This window comes from Gopherus evgoodei, chromosome 13, assembly GCF_007399415.2.
Source record: "Gopherus evgoodei ecotype Sinaloan lineage chromosome 13, rGopEvg1_v1.p, whole genome shotgun sequence".
Classification (NCBI taxonomy): domain Eukaryota; kingdom Metazoa; phylum Chordata; order Testudines; family Testudinidae; genus Gopherus; species Gopherus evgoodei.
Genome location: NC_044334.1, coordinates 20,817,291 through 20,841,259, shown reverse-complemented (window position 1 = coordinate 20,841,259; position 23,969 = coordinate 20,817,291). Strand labels below are relative to the sequence as shown.

The 23,969-nt window shown below is 44.2% G+C and overlaps 1 protein-coding gene across 1 annotated transcript in view; it reads left to right on the top strand.

Annotated features, from left to right (window-relative positions):
• Positions 1-22,322, top strand: part of ADORA2A (adenosine A2a receptor) — a 41,749-nt gene extending 19,427 nt beyond the window's left edge. Inside the window, exons 2-3 of the mRNA XM_030583303.1 lie at positions 5,128-6,057; positions 15,707-22,322. Of these exons, the coding sequence (XP_030439163.1) occupies positions 5,708-6,057; positions 15,707-16,673 (1,317 nt within the window). The 5' untranslated portion in view covers positions 5,128-5,707 and the 3' untranslated portion in view covers positions 16,674-22,322. The remainder of the gene's footprint in view (positions 1-5,127; positions 6,058-15,706) is intronic.
• The last annotated feature ends 1,647 nt before the right edge of the window (positions 22,323-23,969 follow it).

Below are 23,969 nucleotides of genomic sequence, written 5' to 3'. Positions count from 1 at the left end.
TATCAGCACGGGCTTAGGGACTAAAGGAACAATAGGGGGCTGAGAGAGGTTCTTGACTTCGGTTTTTCTTCCACCTCAGTCCACGCAGTGTTAGGTCACGATAGGTCTGGCTTCTGCATGTTAGAAATTCAAAGGGTTCCCTGATGCATCACACTGCTAGGGAGGTTCCCCTGTGCTGAGATTCATGTACCTTTACCTGGCCATTTCATGCACTGTCTCTAGCTGCTTGGTCCTGCACTCTGGCTACAAAGGCAATAGACTTGAAGATTTTTGGCTCCCAGGGAGGGGTCACATTCTGATGGCTGGAGGATCAGAGACTGTCTGAGAATTCCTGCACCCTGTGGGATATTGTTAATGCCCCTGAGATTGGCAACCAAATTAAAAATTGTGGATATTGTCAAACCTGTTACTCCACAGCTGGAAATAAAATGTTCGTAGAATAAGGAGGCTGGGCCGTGAGAAGAACAAGTCCACTCATCACCAGCATGATGATGCATAATGCAGGCATGTGTATACAAAAGCAAGAGGTCTAAAGAGCCTCAAGGGGACAATGGCAGGAAAGGAATTTGTATGAGGAATGTTTGAATCAACACTATCTGAGCATTCACTCCAGATAAAAACCCCAAGCAGCTCAGGAGACTGCAATGGCAGTACCTCAGTCCAAAGTCAATTGGAAGAGCTCAAAATAAAAGCTTGTTCTGCCTCCAGATGTGAACAGCTTCATTGGAACATGCTGTTCAGATTCTTTATTCAATTTTCAAGAGGCAGATTCTCATTGGGGCTGAAATCTGAGCTAGAACAGAGTGTTCCAAGTCATGAAAAATGAACAAGGGAGCAGCTTAGGGGGGTTGTGTGTGGCAAGAAAGGTTTATTTAATAATGGGAGAATGGCAGGGACATAGCCCAGGGTAACAAGGAGGGATTAATCCAATTAACAGAACAAGACATGAGTTTGAGAAGCAATATTAATTGTAGCTGTCCAGCAGGCTGCATGGTACAGGTTATTTTTTCCAATTCACAAGAAGTTCACAATATTGATCACTTGAAGACCTAATTGAAATGTTAAATATACCACCCCCAGTACCTTCGTAAGTAAAGCAGGCTTGTGAGTAAATTAATCTCATCACTGGATGCTGGACTGTTGTCATACATGGAATAGATGCTCCTCAGAGAAATCAGTACCCACAAAATATACATCTTCCCCTTTATATCTATATTTATTTTCATTCCTGCTCAGTAAATTCTAGCAATATGAACTGAACAAATGGGGGCCTGGTTTGCAGACTAATTTTGGAACTAAAGCAAGCTTCAAATACTTCTGCTGTCAAAGAGTCAGGCTGCTGGCGGCATGAAGGTATATCCTGCCCCACAACATGGAAAATGAAGAGATGGGGAATGAATGGGTATATGGCACTTGCACCTCAGAGACCATTGTATCCAGTGAGTTTGTGGCAGTCATGATGTTGGAATGTTGTAAATTCAAACGCTGTATCTAATGCCAGTTGCTACCACAGAAACATTGGTGCCTAAGGAAATGCAATGCTGGCATGTCATGGCTGGAATGTTTGCTCACCTCCAGTCATTTGTCTTCTGAGATATATCAACTCTACCTAGGTCTAATGCTTTCCATCCCATGAAAAAGCAGAGTGTATCAGAGTGTAAGAACCATTTGTCCTCCTTCTGAACAGAACGCTGAGGTGAACAGGGAAGACTATGATGGAAAAATATGACTGCAACGTGCAAACGGAACCAGAGAACTAGGCCTGAGCCAAATTCAAAGCCTTCAGAGACTAAATTATAAAAAGGAAATCAGTCAGTGATGCATCTGGGTGAAGCAGAATGTACAAGAACTCGCGTGACATAAGACAATTAAAGACGGTCATTAAATTTAAAATTACAGCATCTTTTTCCAGGAGGATGTGCTCAACTGCAGAAAATTCCATCTCTCCCTGCATGGATTTGAACTAGGTGGGATTTATCTGGAATAATGAGCATCAGGAAAATCCAATAAAACCTTGCTATCTCATGCCTAATCTGATTAAAGACAGCCACGTTGGACAAAGATTAGCTGCTGAAGTGGTCAAGTTAAATAAAGCACAATTAGGATTCAGATGGGTTCATCAGCCTACTGGAGGAAGTGCTGATTTGGGAAAAGATATTCTATTAATCCCGTTTCCCCTTCTGTAAAATGGGAATGTTAGTGACCTCCTTTGTAAAGTGCTTTGAGTTCTACTGATGTCATGCACTATGTAAGAGGTAGATGGCAGTTTTATTGTCTCTGCATCCTGTTTAACTTGATTACTTCAGTGCCTAGTTCTTTTCGAGCACGGCTGTTTTTATAGCTGTTGTAGCTTGATGACAGATCTTTTCTTTTTAAAGTTGGCTTTTTTATGGGTCAGAGGTTTTGGCTGAGATACACCATATGCAGTTGTTACATTTCACTAAGTGTTTATTTAACAGAGAGTTGGTACTTAAGCTTGAGTTTCATTAAGTTTATGTGTCTGGAGATATGAATGTGAGTTAGGAAGCCCCATATTATTTGAAAAAAAGGCCTACGAAGCTCAACGTATTAGTCATTCTCAGGGTGTGTGTTTTGCATTCTTGGAGAGATGTGAACTAATTTGATGCCCCCTTCCCCACTTCAAAGGGCGCATTTGTGGGCTTTAGCTGTGACTGTTCAATTCAAATGACTAACCTTTTCATAGCACGGCACTTCCAATAGACACACACATCATAGCTCTTGCAGTAATTTTTTCCTATCCCTGAAGTTGCCACTTGTTTCCCCATTTTTCTTCTATTCTTTTTCACTCTGTCATTTCTGCTTCTTTTTCTCTGTCTCCTGTCATCTCACTTTTCTGCCCTTTTCCCTGCATTTCTGTCTCTTTCTTTCTGCTCATCTGCTGTTAACTCTATTACCCGGGGCTGGATTTCAGGCTAGAATACATTTTGGCAAGTGGGCCCTTCAGCATGTTTCAGGCAGGATTTGAAATGGATAATTAATGACATTTGGAGAGGTAAATCAGGGCTATACTTTTAACTGTATTAACAAATGGTGGAGAGAAGAGCTTTTGGAGGGATTAGATAGATAAAGATAATAGAGACTGTCCTTCCTCAAGGGACTATTGGTAAAACAAGATCCTTATCTGCCTCTTACCGGCCACATTGCAAGTTCATTTCCCCTATTGACTTCCCCAAAATATGCATATAAAACAAAAGGGGATTTCAGGAATTGATGAAAAGGTATGTTTTTAGCACTTCTAAACCAAAAAGGACCACTCCCTCTTCTTTCAAACACAGCACTAGCAATAGAGATCCAAACCAATGAAAGGTGCAAGATTAGCTTAGCTCCCTGAGATGAGATGTGAATCACAGTTCATTGCATTTTCACTATCTTCACTCCTTTATTTTATTTTGAGAAATTCTCTTCCGACTTCAGATCAGTCTACCTTTTGTGAAGATGTGAAAACCCGCTGGTGGTGCTGTTCAGGGTCATCTGTTGTTACAGCACCAAAACATTTATTTTGGGAGGCTTATCTGCATTTCTGAAACTGAACCCAGTGGTGATTTAGCAACTGACACCAAGGCCCCTTTCTTTCCCATCCCTACTTGTGTTTGTTTGCCATAATTGTACTCTTCCCTTAAACAACGGACAAAGCACGATCTTTTGCAGCAAATGAGGCTTAAAACTCACTACAGAGGAGCCAAAGCAAAGCATCCTGTAGTCACTTGTGATGGACTGCAAAGGACCAGAGCCTTAAACTAAGCTCAGCAAGCCTCATTCTTGATCCTAACGCTGTGATTGGAGTCTCTGTCTGGGTGCAAATGTGTGTGTCTCTGCACAAGAGACAGTGTGATGGGAGCAGCGGTAAGTGCTGTGCATGTATCTGACTCATGTGGGACAGCATGGGGGGAGGGATAGCTCAGTGGTTTGAGCATTGGCCTGCTAACTCCAAGGTTGTGAGTTCAATCCTTGAGGCAGGCCACTTAGGGATCTGGGGCAAAATCAGTACTTGGTCCTGCTAATGAAGGCAAGGGGCTGGACTTAATGATCTTTCAGGGTCCCTTCCAGTTCTGAGATAGGTATACAAGTTGGTGTGTATGGCGTTGAGAGCTTCTCCATGCATGGGAATGTGTGTTCTTGGGGCCCAGTTTGCTGCTTTTTGCAGGGGTTGCCATGGGTGGGTATAATACTATGTGAGCATCCGTGTGTATACCTTTGTGCAGGGGGAGTGTGTGTATACCATGATTGTGTGTCTGCATAAGTATGTGTGTATCACTTGTGTGTCCATCATTCTGATACTGACCTCCTTTGTAAAGTGCTTTGAGACCTATGAATGAAAAACAGTATAGCAGCGCTAGGTATTATATGTTTGCTTATAGTGTGAGGGACTGTGTACGTAGGCAAGGGGGTGTGTCTGTGAGAGGATGGGAGTCTACACTGTGCGTGGGTCCTTGGAGCAGTGTGTCTCTCTCTCTTCTCTGGGTAGGAAAGTACTGAAGGATGTTACACTCTGCGTTCTATGGGGGCTATTTCTTAAGTTGTCAGTCGTTTTTTGGAATTTCCCCAGCACTCAAAGGAAATATCAGAATGTCAGAACTGCTACATATGCAAACAATGTAAGCATCCTTACGTTAGACTGGGTGGTTTATATGTGATCATGTGGTGGTATTCCTGTGCAAGTGCATGCAGCATTTATGTAATGATAAAGTACACTCATGTGTTAGCGCAGGTAACATGTCATGTATTTGTGATAGCATGGAGGCAGATACATGTGTGTAAAAGTCTCCACCTTTTTCTGATCCAGGCACAAAGTTGTCAAGGCATAATTAGCTGGGCTCTCATGTTTCATGGCAAACTATCAAGCAGCTGCTGAATTGTCAGCTCAGTTGGTAGCCTCAGAAACAAAACAGTTCTTGTGTTTCGCGTCATAGCTGTGCAATATTGCCTTTAACTAGGCAGCTTTTGAGGGGGACAAAATATAAGCTTTTTTTTTGCCTGTGATGTTCATGTAGGTCTGTTTTATTTCTAACATCATTTGGATATGCCACTTGAATGAGATTTTGCTTTTCCCATCTCATCACTGAAGCTGATTACTTAGTATGGTTATTTTTGTTGTATTTTTTTAAGGAAGCAAGTGGAGAAGTTGGATGTTTGCAACAGCTGACGAGAAGATTCTCTGAGTCCTAGAGCGTTCAGCAAAAGGGAAAAAGGGAGAATAAGATGATGTTCCTGAGAGGTGGCAGGAAATAGTAAAGAGAATTCTGATTGTCAACAGAAAAGCCAAGATCCTTACCACACATGACTACACCAGGCAGAACATTTCAAACACACAACATCTGCAGGTCTTTCTGATCTGGAGAGTAAAGGTTCATCTACATGAGGTGTTTCCTGGGATCGTATCTATTAGATCTCAGTGGACCACAAATGTGCTTCTGCATTATTGTGAACACCCTGAGAATCTGCAAGGTTTATCCTATCTGCTGAAGCTGGCAAACCCTATACTCCATCTTTCTATGTCCTCTATAGTAGACAGCTAAATCAGCTGAAGTGAAAAGGGGGCAAGATAAGCCTCCGGCCAACAGCTGGCAGCTGAGTGCCCTTCAGAACCCAGACAGTTTTGAGGTGCCTTGGTAGCTGTTTGCAGCACTGCAGATATGGACACTGAGCTTCTCTGGCACCTTCTTGCATTGGCCTGGTCAACCTCACCATGCTAGTATATGGGAATGAAAACTTCCTCTCGGATGTAATTTACATCATCCTGGAACTGGTCATTGCAGTGCTGGCCATCTTGGGGAATGTCCTGGTCTGTTGGGCCGTCTATCTGAACAGCAACCTGCAAAACGTCACCAACTACTTTGTGGTGTCCCTGGCTGCAGCCGACATTGCAGTGGGCGTGCTGGCGATCCCCTTTGCCATCACCATCAGCACTGGCTTCTGTGCCTTCTTCTATGGCTGCCTCTTCATCGCCTGCTTCGTCCTGGTTTTGACTCAGAGTTCCATCTTCAGTCTCCTGGCTATTGCCATTGACAGAATCATTGCTATCCGGATACCCCTCAGGTAAGCCCAGAGTGGGTGGGACCTGGCGTGTGTGGTGGGGTGGGAAGCGCAGATGGAATGGGCATCTCTAGAGTGTCCTACGTGCTATAATCAAGGAGGAAGAGAGAGTTAAAGGGAATGACGCCACTTTCACTGTAATCTGAAAATGCTTTTTAGATCTCAAAACTTGCCCCTTCCTGCTGGATTTCCTGGATGTTGCATTTCTATTTCTGACTCTTCCTTGTCCCATGAAGTGTGTGCCCATGGCATTACCTGGACCCTGCCTAGGAGCTTACATTCTGCACTGAGACAGATTCCTGACTTAACCGTAATGATTTGTATTCTGAGTTGGAGCAGACAATGCCAGACAGATCACTGTGGGAAAGCTGAGCACAAAAGAAAGGTCACTCACTATCACCCCACTGTGGACAGCAGGGGCTCTGTCTGGTAGGTGGAGGTCTGCTGTTACAGTGAGATTCTCTAGAGCAGCGTTTCTCAAATGGGCCACATGCAGCCACCAGGGGCTTTTCTTGTGGCCACAGCCTCCTGGGCTGTGATTGTGGGGGTGGAGAGGACCAGCGGCCCGCGCCCCCTCTGTGGTGCTCCCGGATGGACAGCCTTGGTGTTGGTTGCTGGGGTTTCCAGCAAGGGTTTGTCAGCCAGTGAGTTCCTCACCTTCCCAGGAGTGGTGGGGGTCAGGATTTGGGCTTCAGCGCGGGGGTGGTAGCGGAGGCAGGTTCTGGCCGCCAGGCTTTGGGCTCCGGGCATGAGGCTTCAGGCTCCGGACCCCGATGCCTCCCCCGATCCCCAATCCAGGGCTTAATTTGTCCCCAGACTTCCTGGGGCTGAGTAACTGCTTTGAAAAGTGATACTTGAATGTGATTATGTTGGTTAATATCATTTTTCACAGCAGAGTTACTAGCTAGCTATAAATAAATTACAATGATTTGGACATGTGTATGTGCATATTTATTTGTTTTTCCTAAAGCTAATTAAGTATTTTAGGAAAAAAAGTGAGAGTGGCCACCAGCAAGAGCTAGTGGCCACACTCTGAGGCCACCAAATAATTTGTCCTGAGAACCCCTGCTCTAGGGCGAGCATGTGGATGGGAATGAGAGGCATTCTCAGGGGCTGTGGGGGTGCTTTAAGCTTACACAGGCAAAGAGAGAGAGTGTGCGTTTTGTTCAATATGAGCAAGAGGATCCAGCGTCTCTGACAGAGAAAGCTATTTGGCAAAGGCCAGGTCCTGTCCCAAGTCCATCCCACAAGTGGGCACCCCACACACTGTATCCTGTTGGGGAAGAAAAGGACCTTCAGAAATAGAGCTTGGAAACTGAAACAGAGCGGCTGCTGCTCTATAGTGAAGCGACCAGATTCATGTGGGCCGGGGGTACATTTTACCTTGTGTGTGGGAGCTGACACCCTATCTGATCATCACAAGACTGCAGATAAATGCTGCCAGTTCAGTTCAAACCCTGTATGTTCTAGGCTTATTACAAAGTGGGGAGCACTGTGGAGCAGTTAACTGACAATGCCTTTGTGTCATTTCTCAGGCATTTAAGACACAGAGGAAGCCTGTAAATGAGTGACACTCTCCATTCTCCAGCAAGGACAGCATAGACCAGAGCAAAGCAGGCTGTGGCTAGTGACACCTCTGATCTGTCTTTCCATTCCTATGTATCATTCTCTCTTGTTTTCCCCTCTCACTTGTTCCTTGCCACCTCTCACTCCTGCGCCCCCCCAGCATATTATTCAGATGCCCTCATCTGCAAAGGGAAATTGTAAGAGCTCTTGCTTCTCATTTGCCACCCAGACACTCCTGTGGTGGTGACTGCAGCCTGATCCTGCTCAGTGTACGTGGGCTGTTCTCCTGCCCTCTCCTCCCCTCCTTCCCCCAGACATAAAAGCATCATGGAGGGATGGAAGAGGAACCTGGTGGAAGTCACCTGGCAGTGGGGAGAGACACTGAAAGCCTTGTGAGCAGGCACATTCAGTATTCCAGCTAATTGACTATTTGATGAATTGAAACAATTTGCTGCCCAGTTGGTAATTCTTTGACTTATACCCCAAAGCAAATAATGAGATAAAGCCTGATTTCCAGGTATTGTGCTTTTTTAGCAATAAGGAAGCCCTAAGGGGCCAGTTCATGGCTGATGAGATGCACAAAGGATGGGGAAGGGCAGGAGCAAGAGACAGTTGTCATCCCTTTGACCATTCTCTCACAATGCCTCTGCAGGTGTTTGCCAGACCAAAGGGAGCATTGAGGAGGCAGTCATCTTCCTCCAGCCTCCACTGCAGCACCAGCCAGCAAAGCTGGCTAGACACATCAGGAGCATGCGGTAACCTCTAAGGCTCTGTTGTCACTAAAAATGCTGCAGCTGTAGCACTTCAGTGTAGATGTTTGCTATGGCAATGTGAGGAGTTCTTCTGTTGCTGTAGGTAATGCATCTCTCCCCAAGAGGTAGTATCAATAAGGTCAAAAGAATTCTTCCATTGACCTAGCACTGTCTACACTTAGTTAGATCAGCTTAACTGTGTCTCTCAGAGGCGTGGCTTTTTGACATCCCTGAGCAACATAGCTGGGTTGATCTAACTTTTTAGTGTAGATCTGGCCCACAGGTAGGGAAGGATACACCTGCTGCCTGTTCTCCTTAGGAATAAATATGGCTGCACAATTTAGCAATAGTCTTCTGATTTCTTAGAACCATCAGCCAAGTAGGCTGCAGAATGGCTAATTTCATTTAAACGGCACTCTTCCAAATGCTGTGTCCCAGGCAAATGCCACAGAGAGACACAAACCTCATTGAATGAGTCTGAATTATTCACTCATCTCTATTAATAGTGCATCAAATGAATTTGAGCATATTTACTGAGGAGCAGAAGGCTTGGAAGGATTAAATTTTTATCAGTAAATGTTGATTTCACCATACATAGAAACTGATGAGGAAATATACCTATAATAATCAACATTTACTGATAGGCAAAATAAGAAAAATGTTGTTTGAGAACTTACTAAGTTTGATTTAAGGATATTTACTTGGTATATTTTGATATGTAATGTTGACAATTTGTGTTAGTGGGTTATAAAATTGTAACGTTTTTAATCTCAATGTCTGCTGTTATTTAATTATTGTCTGATCCCCTTCACCCCCATCATTTTCTGCAACTGTGAAACTTTAAAGCAATATGAATTTTAAAATGCTTAAAAATAAACATGGATATTGTCCATCAAAATCTAATTGTGCCAAGCCAATATATAGTAGAAAGATTGTATAATTTCATGTAACGGGTAGAAGACTAACTTGTGGAATAGCTAATTTCCCGTACAGCAGAACTTAAAGTTAGTGGAAAGTCTGAGACACCTGAATGCTCCTGAAAATCGGGAGAATGCAAAATATGTAGCACAGTGTGCAACCAAGGATGACGGACAACAGCACACCATGTCAAGCCACACTGTATTTATTTATTAAATCAGACCATATCCAGGATACCAATGTTACCATCTTCCACAGAAAGGTAGGATCTCTTCCCCCAAATTACACTGGCCCAAGGCACGGAAATGGTAAATATTCACTCTTGTATAAGTGACTGGTAGGTTTAGCATCTTGTGATCCATGAGGGCTAGAAACTGAAGGGGCATTCTATCACTGGCTTTGAAAAGGATGCTCAATGCTTGCTTCTATCCCCTGAAGCTTCTAAAAGTTAGGCCTTGAAATCCCATCATTATTAATAGGTTGCCAGAATTAGATATTTATGTTTTATAATTTTGACAAATAAGAATGTTTAATTTTTAAGCCTTTTTAAATTTTCACAATTGCAGGAAATTCAGGGAGGGTTAGAAAATAATTATTTAATGACAGTAAATGTTGAGATTCAAATAGTTAAAGCTTTATAATTGTTAAAACACAAATTATCAACATCACACATCAAAATATACCAAGTTATCTGTAAATCAAACTCTAAGTTCTCAAACAGGATTTTTCTAATTTTGCCTATTGGTAAACTTCAGTAATTATAGATGGAAATATGTTTTTGTTGGGAGTGTTTGGGGTAAAATAAACATTTACCAACGTTTATCAATAAAAATCAAATCCTTCCAAGCCTAATTATTATGTCTAGGGAAGCTGTTTTACACCACTTTCAGAGGTTTCTAGAATGTATTAATTATGTTTTTCTCTTCCTTTGAGGTCTTCACAGTGGGACTCGTGCTAAGGAAACCTGGCCTGTTACAGGTGGAAGGATATAAAAATAGTACCAGGCTTAAAGTTAAGTATGTGAGTAGTCCCCTTAGGACTATTCACATGCTTAAAGTTAATCATATGTAAATATTTGCAGGACTGGGGACATAAGGCTTAAAGTCTCCCAAATGTATCTGCAAAACCCCTTTTTAGTGTGGTACATAACAACTCCATGGTGATGTGATCAATTTTGGCTTTTGAAGGATCTTGTACTCCTGAGTCACGTATGTGCTTTTGAAATCACCATCTCTGAGTGTGAATCATTTGAGATGGCTTAGCTGTGTCTTTGCCACTTGTGAGCAGCATGGCCATCCAGAACTCCTATTGATTAATATGATTGTTCTTTTAAGAATAAAAGGCTTCTGTCCCTTATAATTGTGAAGACATTCTCTGCAATGTGAACTAATGCAATGCTCTTCGCCCGAAGGCTGGTCTGTATGGCCTTTTGTACCACTATAACTATATCCTTTAGCAGATAGATTTGGAAACCAGTAAAGCCCCCTAGTTTGGACACATTTATAGGATGTAAGCTATACTATTACATTATGGAAATAAACTACATCAATATCAGCCCCTTTATACCAGTATAACTCTGTCCACACCACGGGCTTGTTCCAATGTAACTATTTCGATAACAAATGAGCAACATCACTGAATCAGTACAAAAACCTGTGTGTAGCTTGGTGTACAAAAGGGTCTGCGTGTTCCCCTTTCTGTTTGTCTTTATAGTAGCAGTGGTAGATCTTGTCAACTCTGTTTCCCCTGGAACAATCTGTGGATCAGTAGACACCTTAATAGATTTCTGACCTCAGACACGAGGAGAAAGTAAAACCTCGTTAATGGAAAAGGGAAGTGATATTCACACTGTTCAAAATGTTATTTTTCAAAACCTAAGTAACACAAACATTTGACAGACAGTTGGAGGAAAAGATCTTTTGTTAAAGATTCAACATTTCTGACCTGTCCGAAAGCTGATGGGGAAAATATGCATGCTTGGGTATAATTATAAACAAACAAAAAAAAGTGTGGGTCAAACAATCAGTGATGAATTATGCTTAAAAATATCCCACAAATTCTAAACTTTATTTCCCAAAATTTTTTTGATGGAACATGGTGCAAAATTTGACAGACTTTCCAAAAGTTTTTCTAAACAATTAGCTAATGATGCAAGGAATTATGGACCAGGCTACAAAGTCTGACAGGCGCTAATACAAGTACCTCACTCCAGAAGTGGTATGGGGCATGTTTGAGATAGGGAGAAGCACTAGCTATTGAATGGTTCAGGGCTAAGTCGTTCATGTCCCTAATATGTCAGGTGCACTGAGAGCCTCTGCTCACTGATACAACAAAACCTGGGTGTTATAAATAAAACTGGCTGGTATTCTTAGTGCCGGGGTAAAGTTGTTGGCCAAGAACAATAGGCATTTCCCAGCTCAGAGGGCACAATGTCCAAGCATATGTGTGTGAGGGGGCAGGGGGTATAAAAGGTATTCCCATGATAAAATGGCAGGTAGGGGAGGTGCACTGGATAGAAGAAGACAGGGTTTCTTCCTGCAGTCAAACAGAAAAGTTCTCAAATTACCATTTGTCCAGCACCTTGTCCCCATTCTCAAAGGTAGCAACCTTTTTTTTGTGAGACAAGGTAATATCTTGAACCAACTTTCGAGCTTATACAGAGCTCTTGTCTCTTTCTTCAACAGAAGTTGGTCCAAGAAAAGATTTTACGTTATCCACTGTGTCTCTAATATCCTGGGACCAGTACAGCTACAACAACACTGCAAACAACAATGGAAGAAATCCTTTTATTTGTGATGATCCAACATCAACTATAATAACATGCTCAATTGCAAATCTTTCTTCCCACTCTGATTTGCGCCTGGATTTAATAGGCAGCAGGCTTAAAACAAATAAAAGGAAGTTCTTCACGCAGTGCACAGTCAACTTGTGGAGGTTGTGAAGGCTAGGACTATAACAGCGTTTAAAAGAGAACTGGATAAATTCATGGTGGTTAAGTCCATAAATGGCTATTAGCCAGGATGGGTAAGGAATGGCGTCCCTAGCCTCTGTTTGTCAGGGGATGGAGATGGATGGCAGGAGAGAGATCACTTGATCATTGCCTGTTAGGTTCACTCCCTCTGGGACACCTGGCATTGGCCACTGTCAGTAGACAGATACTGGGCTAGATGGACCTTTGGTCTGACCTGGTACGGCCATTCTTATGTTCATATGGATAACCTAGATGTGCAAGTAATTGTGGGCACCCCTTTTCTTAGAATTGCTGAGACCCATATTCCCAGTCACTTGGAAGTTCTCTGTAAGGTGTTCCTTCTCTAGCTAGTGTTGAATTTGCAGCTATGAGCTCATATTGGAATGAAGGGTCACAATTTCACCACCACAGATTGAAACTAATTGGATGTAGTGAGCCCTGCTTGGAACCTGAGATGCTGAAAAGTCCTCTGAAATGTCCACTTTAGTTGCCTTACTGCTAATCTTGGAGTTCAGATGTGAAACGGTAGCTCATGCTTGATAATTGAACCCTATGCAAGTAAAGTGGCAGCTGAAATGACTGATTTTTCTGTTTTAAATCCCATATTTAGATCTGAGCAGTTAGATGCGCCCTTAGACATCCCTGGGTTCACAGCCTTTTTTCGGTCCATAGTTTGTAATGCCCTTCCCGCCTGATGTAACCTGTTTTGTCACAAACACTGTTTTGCACATCCTTGTTTCTGCTGGTGTAGAATTAAGCAGCCGTGCTTGAAATGAATGTAGTTTATTTCCTCATTTGTACACTAACACCATTAGCCATGTTAGTTATGGGCTGCTCGAGAAGCACCGGAAGAGCTCACTGTCACAACGATTTTGACAGTCTGGAAGATGTTCTGCCTTGGAGTATCACTTGCTACTAGATTCACTACTTATTACCCATGAGTGGTCCCACTGAAATCAATGGGGGTCAGGCCACTCAGTAACTGTCGGTAAGATCAGTCCCTTTGATTATAACCTCTTCAGGGCAGGAATCTGACTTTTGACATGCTCAGAGCCTACACTCTCTTGAATGCTGTATTCATGATTTTATTTCTATCTATTTAAATATTTGCATTTGGTTCCCGTCTCTAAGGCAGTCTAAAGCCATTCTGTATGTAGTCTTTCAATCTCTACAGACCCGAGTTTACCTTCTTACTAGGTTACAGGGGCGGTGAGGTTTGTCACCTTGTCCTGACACTTTCTGAATTGTGGTGAACTTGTTTGTAGATAATGTGTTTTCATCTCTCTCTGTCTCTATAAACTTGTCAAAGGGGGATGTTACCGTGTGAGGCACAACTGAAACCTCTTGGAGATCCCTGAATGAGAGGTGCTATAGAAGGACCCAGTTTTATGCTGATTAATTCTACTGCTAGCCCAGTACCGTAGGGCAGTACAGCAAGGAGGATGCTTGGGTTAAAAGCTGTTTCACAAGCCTTTAAAGCCTGTTGCATGGAAATCCCCAGAGGGTAAGAGCACTGAGAGCTGCAATAAATGTATTTTTAGTGTCAGGGAAGGGACCTCTCCAGCCGTGGGATAACAGCTGTACAATTTCAAAATTCCTCCTGACGAAGGTGCAGCCAATTCTAGTTTATTTTTTTAAAGCTTAAAGTGCCATCTGCCAATCTCTTGTTCCCTCTTTGTGATTTTAAATATACATTTTGAAGCTCAGGTATAACTCCACTCATGTCGGTTAGATCTGAATTTAAGAGTAACTCCACTTCTCTCCTCCTGGATAGACAGTATTCTTGACACTTTTTGAGGATTCACACAACTGTCACCAGTTTCTAGAGAAACCTTCTCTATCTTCCAGATCTGGATTGAGTCCTCTCACCAGCTTGTAGGGAAAAGAGTTGCGCCATGCTTCTGTTTTTCCCCCAGTCTCCCACTTTTTATGCTTTTGAAAGGCAATTGAAGAATGTATGAATGATCAGCCTGCACTCCCATATCATGCCTGGCGGTATTTTCCAGGGGCTAAGAACACATACCAGCTCCCAATTCTGTTCTCTGGCTGAAACAAGCAGCATCCCTCTTCCCCTTCCCTGTAGGGCTTTAGTTCGCCTTAGGAGAGGAGCGTGTGTGGGAAGAACAAACCCATTGAGAAGGAGAGCGAGTTTTGGGTGGTGTTTTTTTAAGTTTGTTTGTTAAAAGAATCCGATATGAGGGAAGAAGTAGTGCAACTACTGAAGAACATGGGAGCATCCCATAGTCAGAGCATGCACGCACAGGGTCAAGTACAGTGTGAGACCCAGCAACGGACAATGTGGGAACCCTGCCATTCCCTTTCTGTGTGAAGTACTACAAGGGGAAAAGAGATTGTACTCACATGTCACACATGACGACAACGTACATTTTCAAAGCATACAGCTGGTGCCTTCAGCTGAGGGCTTACAGCAGCATGCTAGACCCATGGATCAGCTAATATTTGGAAAACAAAGGCATTTTGGTGGTATGTCAGGTTCTTACTGCGCTTCTGTTTTTTCTCTCAAAACAACCAGGTGGATTTATTGCCGAAAGCACTGGCATGAGGGGTATAGTGATATGTTGACCACAGAGCTCTGCCCAACTACCGTATGTTCTTTTATTCAGAGTCCTTGATCTTTCTTCAGCTGAGGCAGCCAGCCATGCTGAATCAGTTATTTTGTGAAAGGCACAACTGTCAGCGCTGCTCAGCTTGGTTATGGAGCCCGTCTCAGTTGATCAGCGTTGGGTTGGCAATACTGAATTCCCTGTGACCGCCATCAAGGGCATGCTGTGCAGCCTGAGCTCTGATACTGAGCTAATGGTCCCCTTTCTCTGAGACCCTCATCTAAGCTCTATGACATTGGGCAACTACTACAGTATCCTAGAGCTCTGTGATACTGGGCAGTTGTACTGGACTCCTGGGACCCTACTTGCACTCAGATAGGGGGCAAGCAACGCTACACTACAGGGATGCTTAGTAGCTATTTCTGCCTTTGGCAGTACATAGAGATAAAGTTAGAGCAGCAGCTCTGGATGTTTCAGTTCCCTGCGGGCAGAGGGGCAGAGCAGGACAGTTGCTTCCTCTATGCCTTGATAAGCAGGCTCATAACCATGAGTGAGTATTTGTAAGGCAGAGAAGGGAATTTCTGATTGGCATTATTTGTTGGGAGCATCCACCCTTCGCTGCCCAAGAGTGGATAGGATAGATTAGAAGAGCTCCTTGTCCAGGTCCAACATCACTCTGGCCCTCACTGGGTTGAGGGAAATGGGCTCAGCACTGCAGTTCAGTGATTCTTCTGATAAGCACATTGCAGTGAGCTGGAGTATTCCCTAAAAGGCTTTACCTCCCCCATACCTTCCATGGAGATGAGCATTGGGAAGCTACATGGGCATCAGGTGCTTTTACCAGTTACACTGTTGTAATCCTCCTCTCCTCTGCTTTCCAGGTACAATGGTTTGGTGACCAGCTCGCGAGCCAAAGGTATCATTGCCATCTGCTGGGTCTTATCCTTCATCATCGGCCTGACGCCCATGCTGGGCTGGAACAAATGCTCCCAGAGGGAAGCTCAGGACACCAATAATTCCTCGCTCAGCAACTGCAGTAAAAGCATGGTAGCTTGTCTCTTCGAGACAGTGGTCACCATGGAGTACATGGTCTACTACAATTTCTTTGCCTGTGTGTTGGTGCCCCTCCTCCTCATGTTTGGCATCTACCTGAAAATCTTTCTGGCAGCCAGGCGGCAGCTCAAACAGATGGAGAACAAGATGGTACATGGGGAACGCTCACGCTCTACTTTGCAGAAGGAAGTCCATGCGGCCAAATCTTTGGCCATCATCGTTGGGTTGTTTGCCATCTGTTGGCTTCCACTCCACATTATAAACTGCTTCACACTCTTTTGCCCAGGTTGTGCCCGTCCTCCCCTCTGGCTGATGTACCTGGCCATTATCCTATCTCATGCCAACTCCGTAGTGAACCCATTGATTTATGCCTACCGGATCAGGGAATTCCGACTCACCTTCCGTAAAATTCTCAGGCAGCATATTGTAGGCAAGAAGCAGTTCAAGACTGGTACTGCCAGTACTAGGACTTCCACTTATGGTGGGGATGGAGAAAATGCCAGCATTAGGATCAGTGAGTATGCTCTGAACATATACGCCAATGGGGAGCTGGGTGCTATCCACAAAGATACTGACATGCAGGACCTGAGTAAATGCAAGGCAGGTTTGGAATGGCACCACAATGGGAATTCACTAGACATGGAGATAAATGGGCATCTCCCACATTCCTTCAAAAATGGGGACCTTTCAGATGCATGTGGGAACATGGAGCTTCTTACTGAAGAGCTAATTGGCATTCGTGTCTCTTACTCTGAACTGGAGAATTCAACCTTGGCAGCAGCTGACATTTCCTGATGACTCTCACAACGTCTTCCCACTGGAATGAAATCCGGTGGTTTTTTTTCTTTTTTCTTTTTTTCTACTGGCTGCCTCTGCTATGGCAGAAAGGGAGGATGAGGGGAAAAGAGGAGTGAGGCCAGGTCACTATCATGTAGGGGGTCCCTACCCAGGACTGATGGAAAGATCCAAAGAACTAGACTGGAGAAAGATTGAGAGGCACTGTTTTGAACAAAGGAAGAGGAGGGACACTATAGCTATCAAAGGCCCAATTTAGAGAGACAGAGAAGAGAGCAAAGGTCATATCTGACATCTGAATTTTAGCATTGGGCGACTCTGCTCCAGCAGGGTGTGTTATGACATTATGCTGTACTGTGTATCTGTGGTTGTTCATCAGTTTAGTGTCTTTACCAACAGAAATAAAGGTGTGGCTGAAATATTTACTACTTCATGAGGAGGAAGAGGGGGCAGGGCTTTTAACACTGTGGCCTCTAACAGAAGTAAAGGGTATAGCAGTGCCTACTGGTCAGGAAAGATGCTATGCTGCCTGAAGAGTGAAGGAATTCACCTGGTGGGAACTTTCAGCATCTTCAAATGTGAGATTCTGTTTTAAAATCAGTTTTTAAAGCTTACTAGTGCAACAGATTTCCTGATTTTCCACTCACTGCTAGATCAGCTATGAATTATATTACAGTGAGTTGGAATATGGACAGAAGGTTTTACCTCCCCTATGTTCCATGGAGATGGGCCGCTGGGAAGTTACTTGTGTGTAAGGTGCTATTATGTTGTCAGTTATGAATGTATCCAAGCCTACAGTGTCCAGCTATGTCCTGGCACATTGAAGCAAACTGGTAACTATATTTCAGACCCTTCCATTTCACCAAAAGAACAAAGACTATATATGATGATTTGATAGTTTTATTAGCTAATGGGACACTGGCAGGTGTCTGTGTGCTGTGAGTAACAGCAAGGCAGGGGCAGGTCTGTGTGGGAAGGGCTGATCGGGTGGTGATGGCAGGTTTTGTGAATTGCTGGCAGGTGTGTCGTTAGCAATGAGAGATGAGCACAGGCTGGTAATAGGTCCATGTTCGCAATGTCTTTGTGGCTGGTTCTTTCCTCTGCTTATCTTGGTGTGTCTGCACCTGTGTACGCAGAATGCCCATTCATTCCACAGCCTTAGTTATGTTTTCTCTAGAATTCCTCTTTTTGGTGAACTTTAATTGCTCATCTTTCCTGAAAGTAAAAACAACTTTTAAAACTGAACTTGGTTTTAAAGTCTGGAATTCATGAGCCCAAGTTCATTAAAACCCTTTTTTCTATATTGTTTCAAACAACTTGTGGAATCTGGTTAACCATGAAGCCTTGTGTTTCTGTAATATGTGGGTGTGCATTACAAATGAGTGCGCATGCATATGTGTGCACCAGTAGAAGTGGGGGCACGTGAGTGCAGCTGGAGAGAGAAAGAAGCTTGTGTTTCAGGGAACTGGAAAACAACCACCAGTGCAGCCCTCCCTGATCTGTGTAGACACAGCATTAGCCTTGCCTGCCTTTCTGATAGACCATGATCCAATCTGTCTCTAATACAGGGTACATGACAGTGTGATATGTTACAAAGGGGTTTTACATGTGTTTGGAATGGCCCCTTACTTGTAACTGGTGAAGCCACTCATCCTAAAGGGGGCCAATAAAATCTTTATCCAAGCCCAATCAGCTTGTATGCTGCATCTGCCATGTACGGTTATGAGAAAAAAAAAATATTCCAAAGCTTACCTAAAATAGCTATTACTGTAACACTGGTGTGGACAAAAGTCTATCACAGGGCCTTCTGGGGCTAGAGGCTGGTGCCGTCTGTCCTACTGGAAAGCTAGGAATCTCCCCTTTCCAGTGATCCATTCTTTGACCCTGAAGCATTTATATATCACCACTCAATCCTACCACTGGTCCAGGTCTGAGCGTTGGCCATCCCAGACCTCAGATCAGGGTAACTTTTTTTGAGAGGAGAGATATTCTGAAATGTGGGGGCAAGAGAAGGGAAGCTAATGCTAATTCGTTCCTTATTGACAAGCTATTTAAAGGGAATTTCCTGTCTGCTGTGCTCCCTGGGTGAATGGGGGCAAGGAGGGTTGGTGTATGACTTTGGAGAAAGTTTAGCACTGAAGGTCCCAGCCAGTACAGGGCTTTCAACAAGTATGTCTGGCAGACAGATAAAAAGTTGCTTTTGCCACCAAAGATCTCAGCAAAAAGACAAGACAAGTATTAGAACAATAGACATCACAGTCAAGTTGAGTCAGTTCCTTTTTAGCATAAGTCTTCTATTATCAGGCTCCGTAGCTTGTGTTTGGGATTTTATTACTCTTGATCTTCCCTGGTGGAATATATTCCTCTATGCTACGTGGGGGATTGTGCATCGCCAACCTTCTGTAACCTTCCAGCAGTGGAGGAATACACGAAGGGCTTTGATCTTTTCAGAACTCAGGCGCTGTAATGCTGCTAAGCATAACACAAGATGACATCCTGCCTTCACAGCATAACAATTAGGTCCACACAGAAGCGGAGCAGGGAAGGAAGTGTGGGGAAATATCAGCATTGCTCATGTGCTGTAACACACACAAGTGCAGAAAGTGTGTGTTGTCACGTTCTGGCGGCTGTCACACAGGGATCTGCCTGATGCTATATTACATCAAACTTTATAAGAACCAACACAGGCTGGCTGCCTTCCACTACTCCTCCAGCTTCCTCACACCCAAACGTGCAGCTTGGTTACTACAAGGACAGAGTTGATCTATGTTGGTTTAACAAACTTGGGAGGGTCCCACTGGAAAACTCTCCAGTCTAACTGGGTTGTCATATAAGCTCACTTGGTCTTCAGCAGTCTCGGAATTGGCTCCAGTATTGCAGTTCAGCGCATTCATCCAGCTGTGTCAAATGCTTTTTCATTTTTAACATCCAGAGCTGAAAGGAAATGGGGTCTCTGTAGCCCCCAAAAGCTGAAGGGAAGCTGAGGCTGGGATTGATTCATGGTTTGTGGGCAGGACTAGAGGAGCTTGCACTAGATCTGCCCAGGCAGAGGGCAGCTCAGCTTGTAAGGATTTAGAGATGATGCCAGCTCCTCAAGGCAAGGACCATCTTTTGTTCCAGGTTCATACAGCGCCTACCACAATGGATTCCTGGTCCATGATTGGGGCTTGTAGGTGCTATGATCATCAGCCTCCAGAAAAGATGACTGGGGATTACATGGAGCCCATCAGATTACACCCATCTGTCTTTCGGCTGATACGTGTTAGAGAGAGACCTTTGGGATATCTTGCTGGGGAAATGTCAGACAAGCAGATGAGGGCTGCCATGCTCAGGAGAACTGGTTGGACACAAGTGTCCCTATGCTCACTGGAGCCAGCGTTGTTAGCACATAGTGACATGGACAGCAAGCTCCACAGTGACATGGACAGCAGGCTCCACAGACACAGTATTGGACTCCATGTCAAGGTGCTGCCAACACCAAGCGTTGAAAAATCATCAGTCAGGCCCCCCAATACTATGAGATTTTAAAAAGCAGGGCATTTGGGGTTCTGTTTATTTGCCTTCCTCTTTTTGATCCTTTTTAGGATTCATGTTTTCAGGTTTGTCTCCATATCTGTGAATTGGAAGTACAGATTTGAATGTGAGACTGTGACTCCAGGCGCTGGGGCTGTAGCAAAACCATCACACATTGTGAGGCTCTTTATTTGATTGTGATTGGCAACACTAGGCATCACCACCGTAATCTGACTGCTGTTTAGGCCAAGAGTCTGAAAAAAGCCAGAGAAGAGGAGCTCTGTGCAAAGTATATGCTCTTCTCCTGACTCTTCTATCTGTCCTTTTCAACTATCTATCTGTTACGCCACCTTCTCTCAACTACAAAAATCAGTGGTCAATACAAAGGTCAAAGACGATGTGTTTCTCCCCCTCCCACATCCTCCTCATTTCCTTTGCAGTGGAGAATGTTTAGCTGATGAAACACAGCTGTTCTGATGAGAAGGAGCCTAGGTGTCCCTCTCCCCACTGAAGCCATCTAGTGTCTGATTCTGTGTGAGGAAGATTCCATTAATTTCATCATTCCCAGGAGACTAGTGAATTCCAGGGTTTATTTGCCTTGCACAGTTTTAGATGAGGTTCTGGCTGGTTGCCAGGATTGACTTTATCAAGAGCCATTCTTAGGGCCCTTTGCTTGATAGCATGCTGTCTCGTTGTTTGTGCACAATACGTCACAACTTTATTCTGTATAGCATGGTTCAGATGGACTGTTTGAAAATCCTTTGCAGGTGTGAATAGTACAGTTGCAGAGTTAAATAACAGAAAGCTATGTATCGACAAGACCAAGATGTTTGAATGACAGATAACATTTGAAAATTGGTGGAAAGAAATAGGAAGAGCTATTTCAGACAATGAGTGTTTACCAATGAAATTGTAATTCGTGCTGGTCAGTAAGTGAATGCTTGTGTTTAGAGACAGGTTTGGAAAAAATAGGGAGATTTTGGAGGGCTCGGGGTGGGGGACAGAAGTGTGCTGGAGGATTCTGGGACAGTCAAGAGGCAGGAACATGCTGGAAGATTTGGGGAGATGCACTGCGGGTTCCGGGGGCACACGCAGGTGGCATGGCTATCCTGGATAGCCCATGCTTCCCATATTTATGCTTGATTTAGCAGGTGTAGCTGATTGTTCCCATCTGGTCATTATGTGGCTGAGGCAGAATAGATTTTTGGGTGGCTCCCCCTTCACAGATGCTGCTCAACTTCTTAGAATGTCTAGAAGTCGCAAAGGCCTTTCTTCTTGATCTGCATCTGATGAGCCCTTATTTAAAAATAAATAAATAACCTAACAATATTTTACAGGAATGGCTAACCAAATAGCAGCAATGCTACTGAGCAGGGTGTGGCATCACAGCTGTAGAATACTCCACTGTTCTTTGATAAGGAAACTGCCTAAAGATCAGTCCTCTCCATGGTTACCATGGTGCAGGGGAATCAGCCCTGGCACCTCGCTCCAGTGCTGAGTGGAAGAGGTCAAAGGCCTGATTTTGATCTTCCTTTCACCAGCATGAATCAGGAGTAACTAAAATGAAGTTTCACCAATGGGAAATTGATGTGAGAAGAGAATCTGGGCCCCAAATGCTTAGAATACGAGCATCAGGCCTGAATGTGTTTCTTGTACCTCCCAGCCTTACTTTGGAAGCTAGGTTAGTTCAAGCCACAATGTACCAAAATCAGGACTGGATCCTTTTTATCCCAGAGCAACTGTTGCATTCACTCCTTGCCTCCTTCCCACTCACAGGAGAATTTTTTCTCTTTCCTCTGCTTTTCAGAGCCATCATCTCCATCTTGTATTACACCTTTCCACTGTCCCATGGAGTAAGGGGACCCAAACACCCCAGTGCATACGTGATATCTCTTACCCTTTTAATTTAAACATTTTATAAATGATATATTGGTTGCTCCCCCTTTCCCTCTAGCAATGTCTATCACTTAGGAGTGGGAGCAGCGTGGCAGAAGAGGGGGTGAATTCTGTGCATGTAATTATATTTTAAGTGCATTGACCAATGGTTTAGAATGTGATGAGTAATCAGACAGCCAGGCACTGAGGAGCCCGCTGCTGGTGATGCTGCTGAGTGTAATGTCTTGGTTACATTTTTTTTAAAATGAGCATTAAAATAATAAAATGTATTTCTAAAGGAGTGCGAGTGCCTTTGTGTTCTGGGGTTGCAGCCTGCCCTCTGGTTTTGTTTAACAATGTATTATTATTGTGAGCTTTTCTGCTGGGCTCATCTTGGAAGAGCGTTTCCTCTGTCCTCTTCCCCATTTCCGGCTCCTTCTGTTAGTCTTTCCCTGAAAGTATTAACATGCTCCAAGATGACAGACCCAGACAGAGGCCAGAAGCCCTTTGCATCCCTGGTTCACTGGATCTGTTATCCTGGCACCCGGAGGAATTACATTAATGTGCTGTGTAATATCTGTACATTGGTCTGCCTGAGCAGCGCACTGTGGTTTGGCCAAGGTACAGGGTCTTGTCATGGCATATGGCAAGTTGTTAAATAGCCAGACACCTGAGTGGGGAAAACACCTGAACCATTATACAACTCTGCTGGCTGTGACTTTAGCATTCACTTCCTGTCTGGCTGGGTGCCCCTACTTTATCGGTGCACCTCATTGCTATATCAGTACAGCTGAGACCTCCTGCCTGCAGTGCCCTTGTTATTCCATCGCTGGATCCCCATATGGCTGTGTCAATGCACCTCAATGCTGATCTGCACCATGCTTGCCTCTCCAGTCCTGGCCCTTTGCTAATGCTGGGAATTCTAGGGAGGGAGTGGCCCCTGTTCTGCCTCTCAGGCTGGTGTGGGACAGCATTGACAGGCTGCAGAAAGAACTGTGTCCATGTCCTCTCTGTTGACAGCCAGGAAGGGGGGCTTAGTGAAAGTGAATATAATTCATAACATCAGGGAGCAGGAGGTGATGAAGTGAGCTGGCGTCCCTGTGGACTCAGGGCGAGCAAGGCCTGACCTGCTCAGTCAAGGGTGAAATTGAAAATGTTTTTCATAAACACTGTTTTATTCTGAAGCATCTAAGAGAGAGAGCTTGGTGGAACAATGGGAGTCTGCCAGAGTACAGCGGGAGTACCTGGAGGAACAATGGGAGTCTGCCAGAGTACAGCGGGAGTACCTGGAGGAACAATGGGAGTCCGCCAGAGTACAGTGGGAGTACCTGGTGGAACAATGGGAGTCTGCCAGAGTACAGCGGGAGTACCTGGAGGAACAATGGGAGTCTGCCAGAGTACAGCGGGAGTACCTGGAGGAACAATGGCAGCATGTGTCCTGCAGGAAGAAAGCTGAGCCCTTGGGAGAACAAAGGGAGCACCCAGTTTAAAACACAATTGGCTTGCTCAAGAAATCTTACCTTCAAGGCCCACAGCTTGGCTTGTTCATCCAAAGCAGCATAGGCAAAAGCAGAAAACAAAAGGACTTCACAGTGCTTTCATTGCAGTCTCGGGCTGAGATCTACCCCGTAACAGTTTAATATGTTACATGCTTTGTGAGAGACGATTACCTGCCCTTCAAATGGGGAGGCAAGATGATCTTGAGTGTTTTTTCCATCTCCAGCGTCTATGTGCCCAAGGTGGTGGGGCTGATATTAGCCAACAGCCAACATCCTAAAGCTATCACTAATGCAATATCCCTACCTGGTCTTCCCTGGTCTAGGAGCCCATTGGTGGTTCTCTTAGTGACTGAACCCATAAAAGTCCAGAGTCCCCTCAGCTCCTCCTGATTCCAGACTGAAGTCTGTG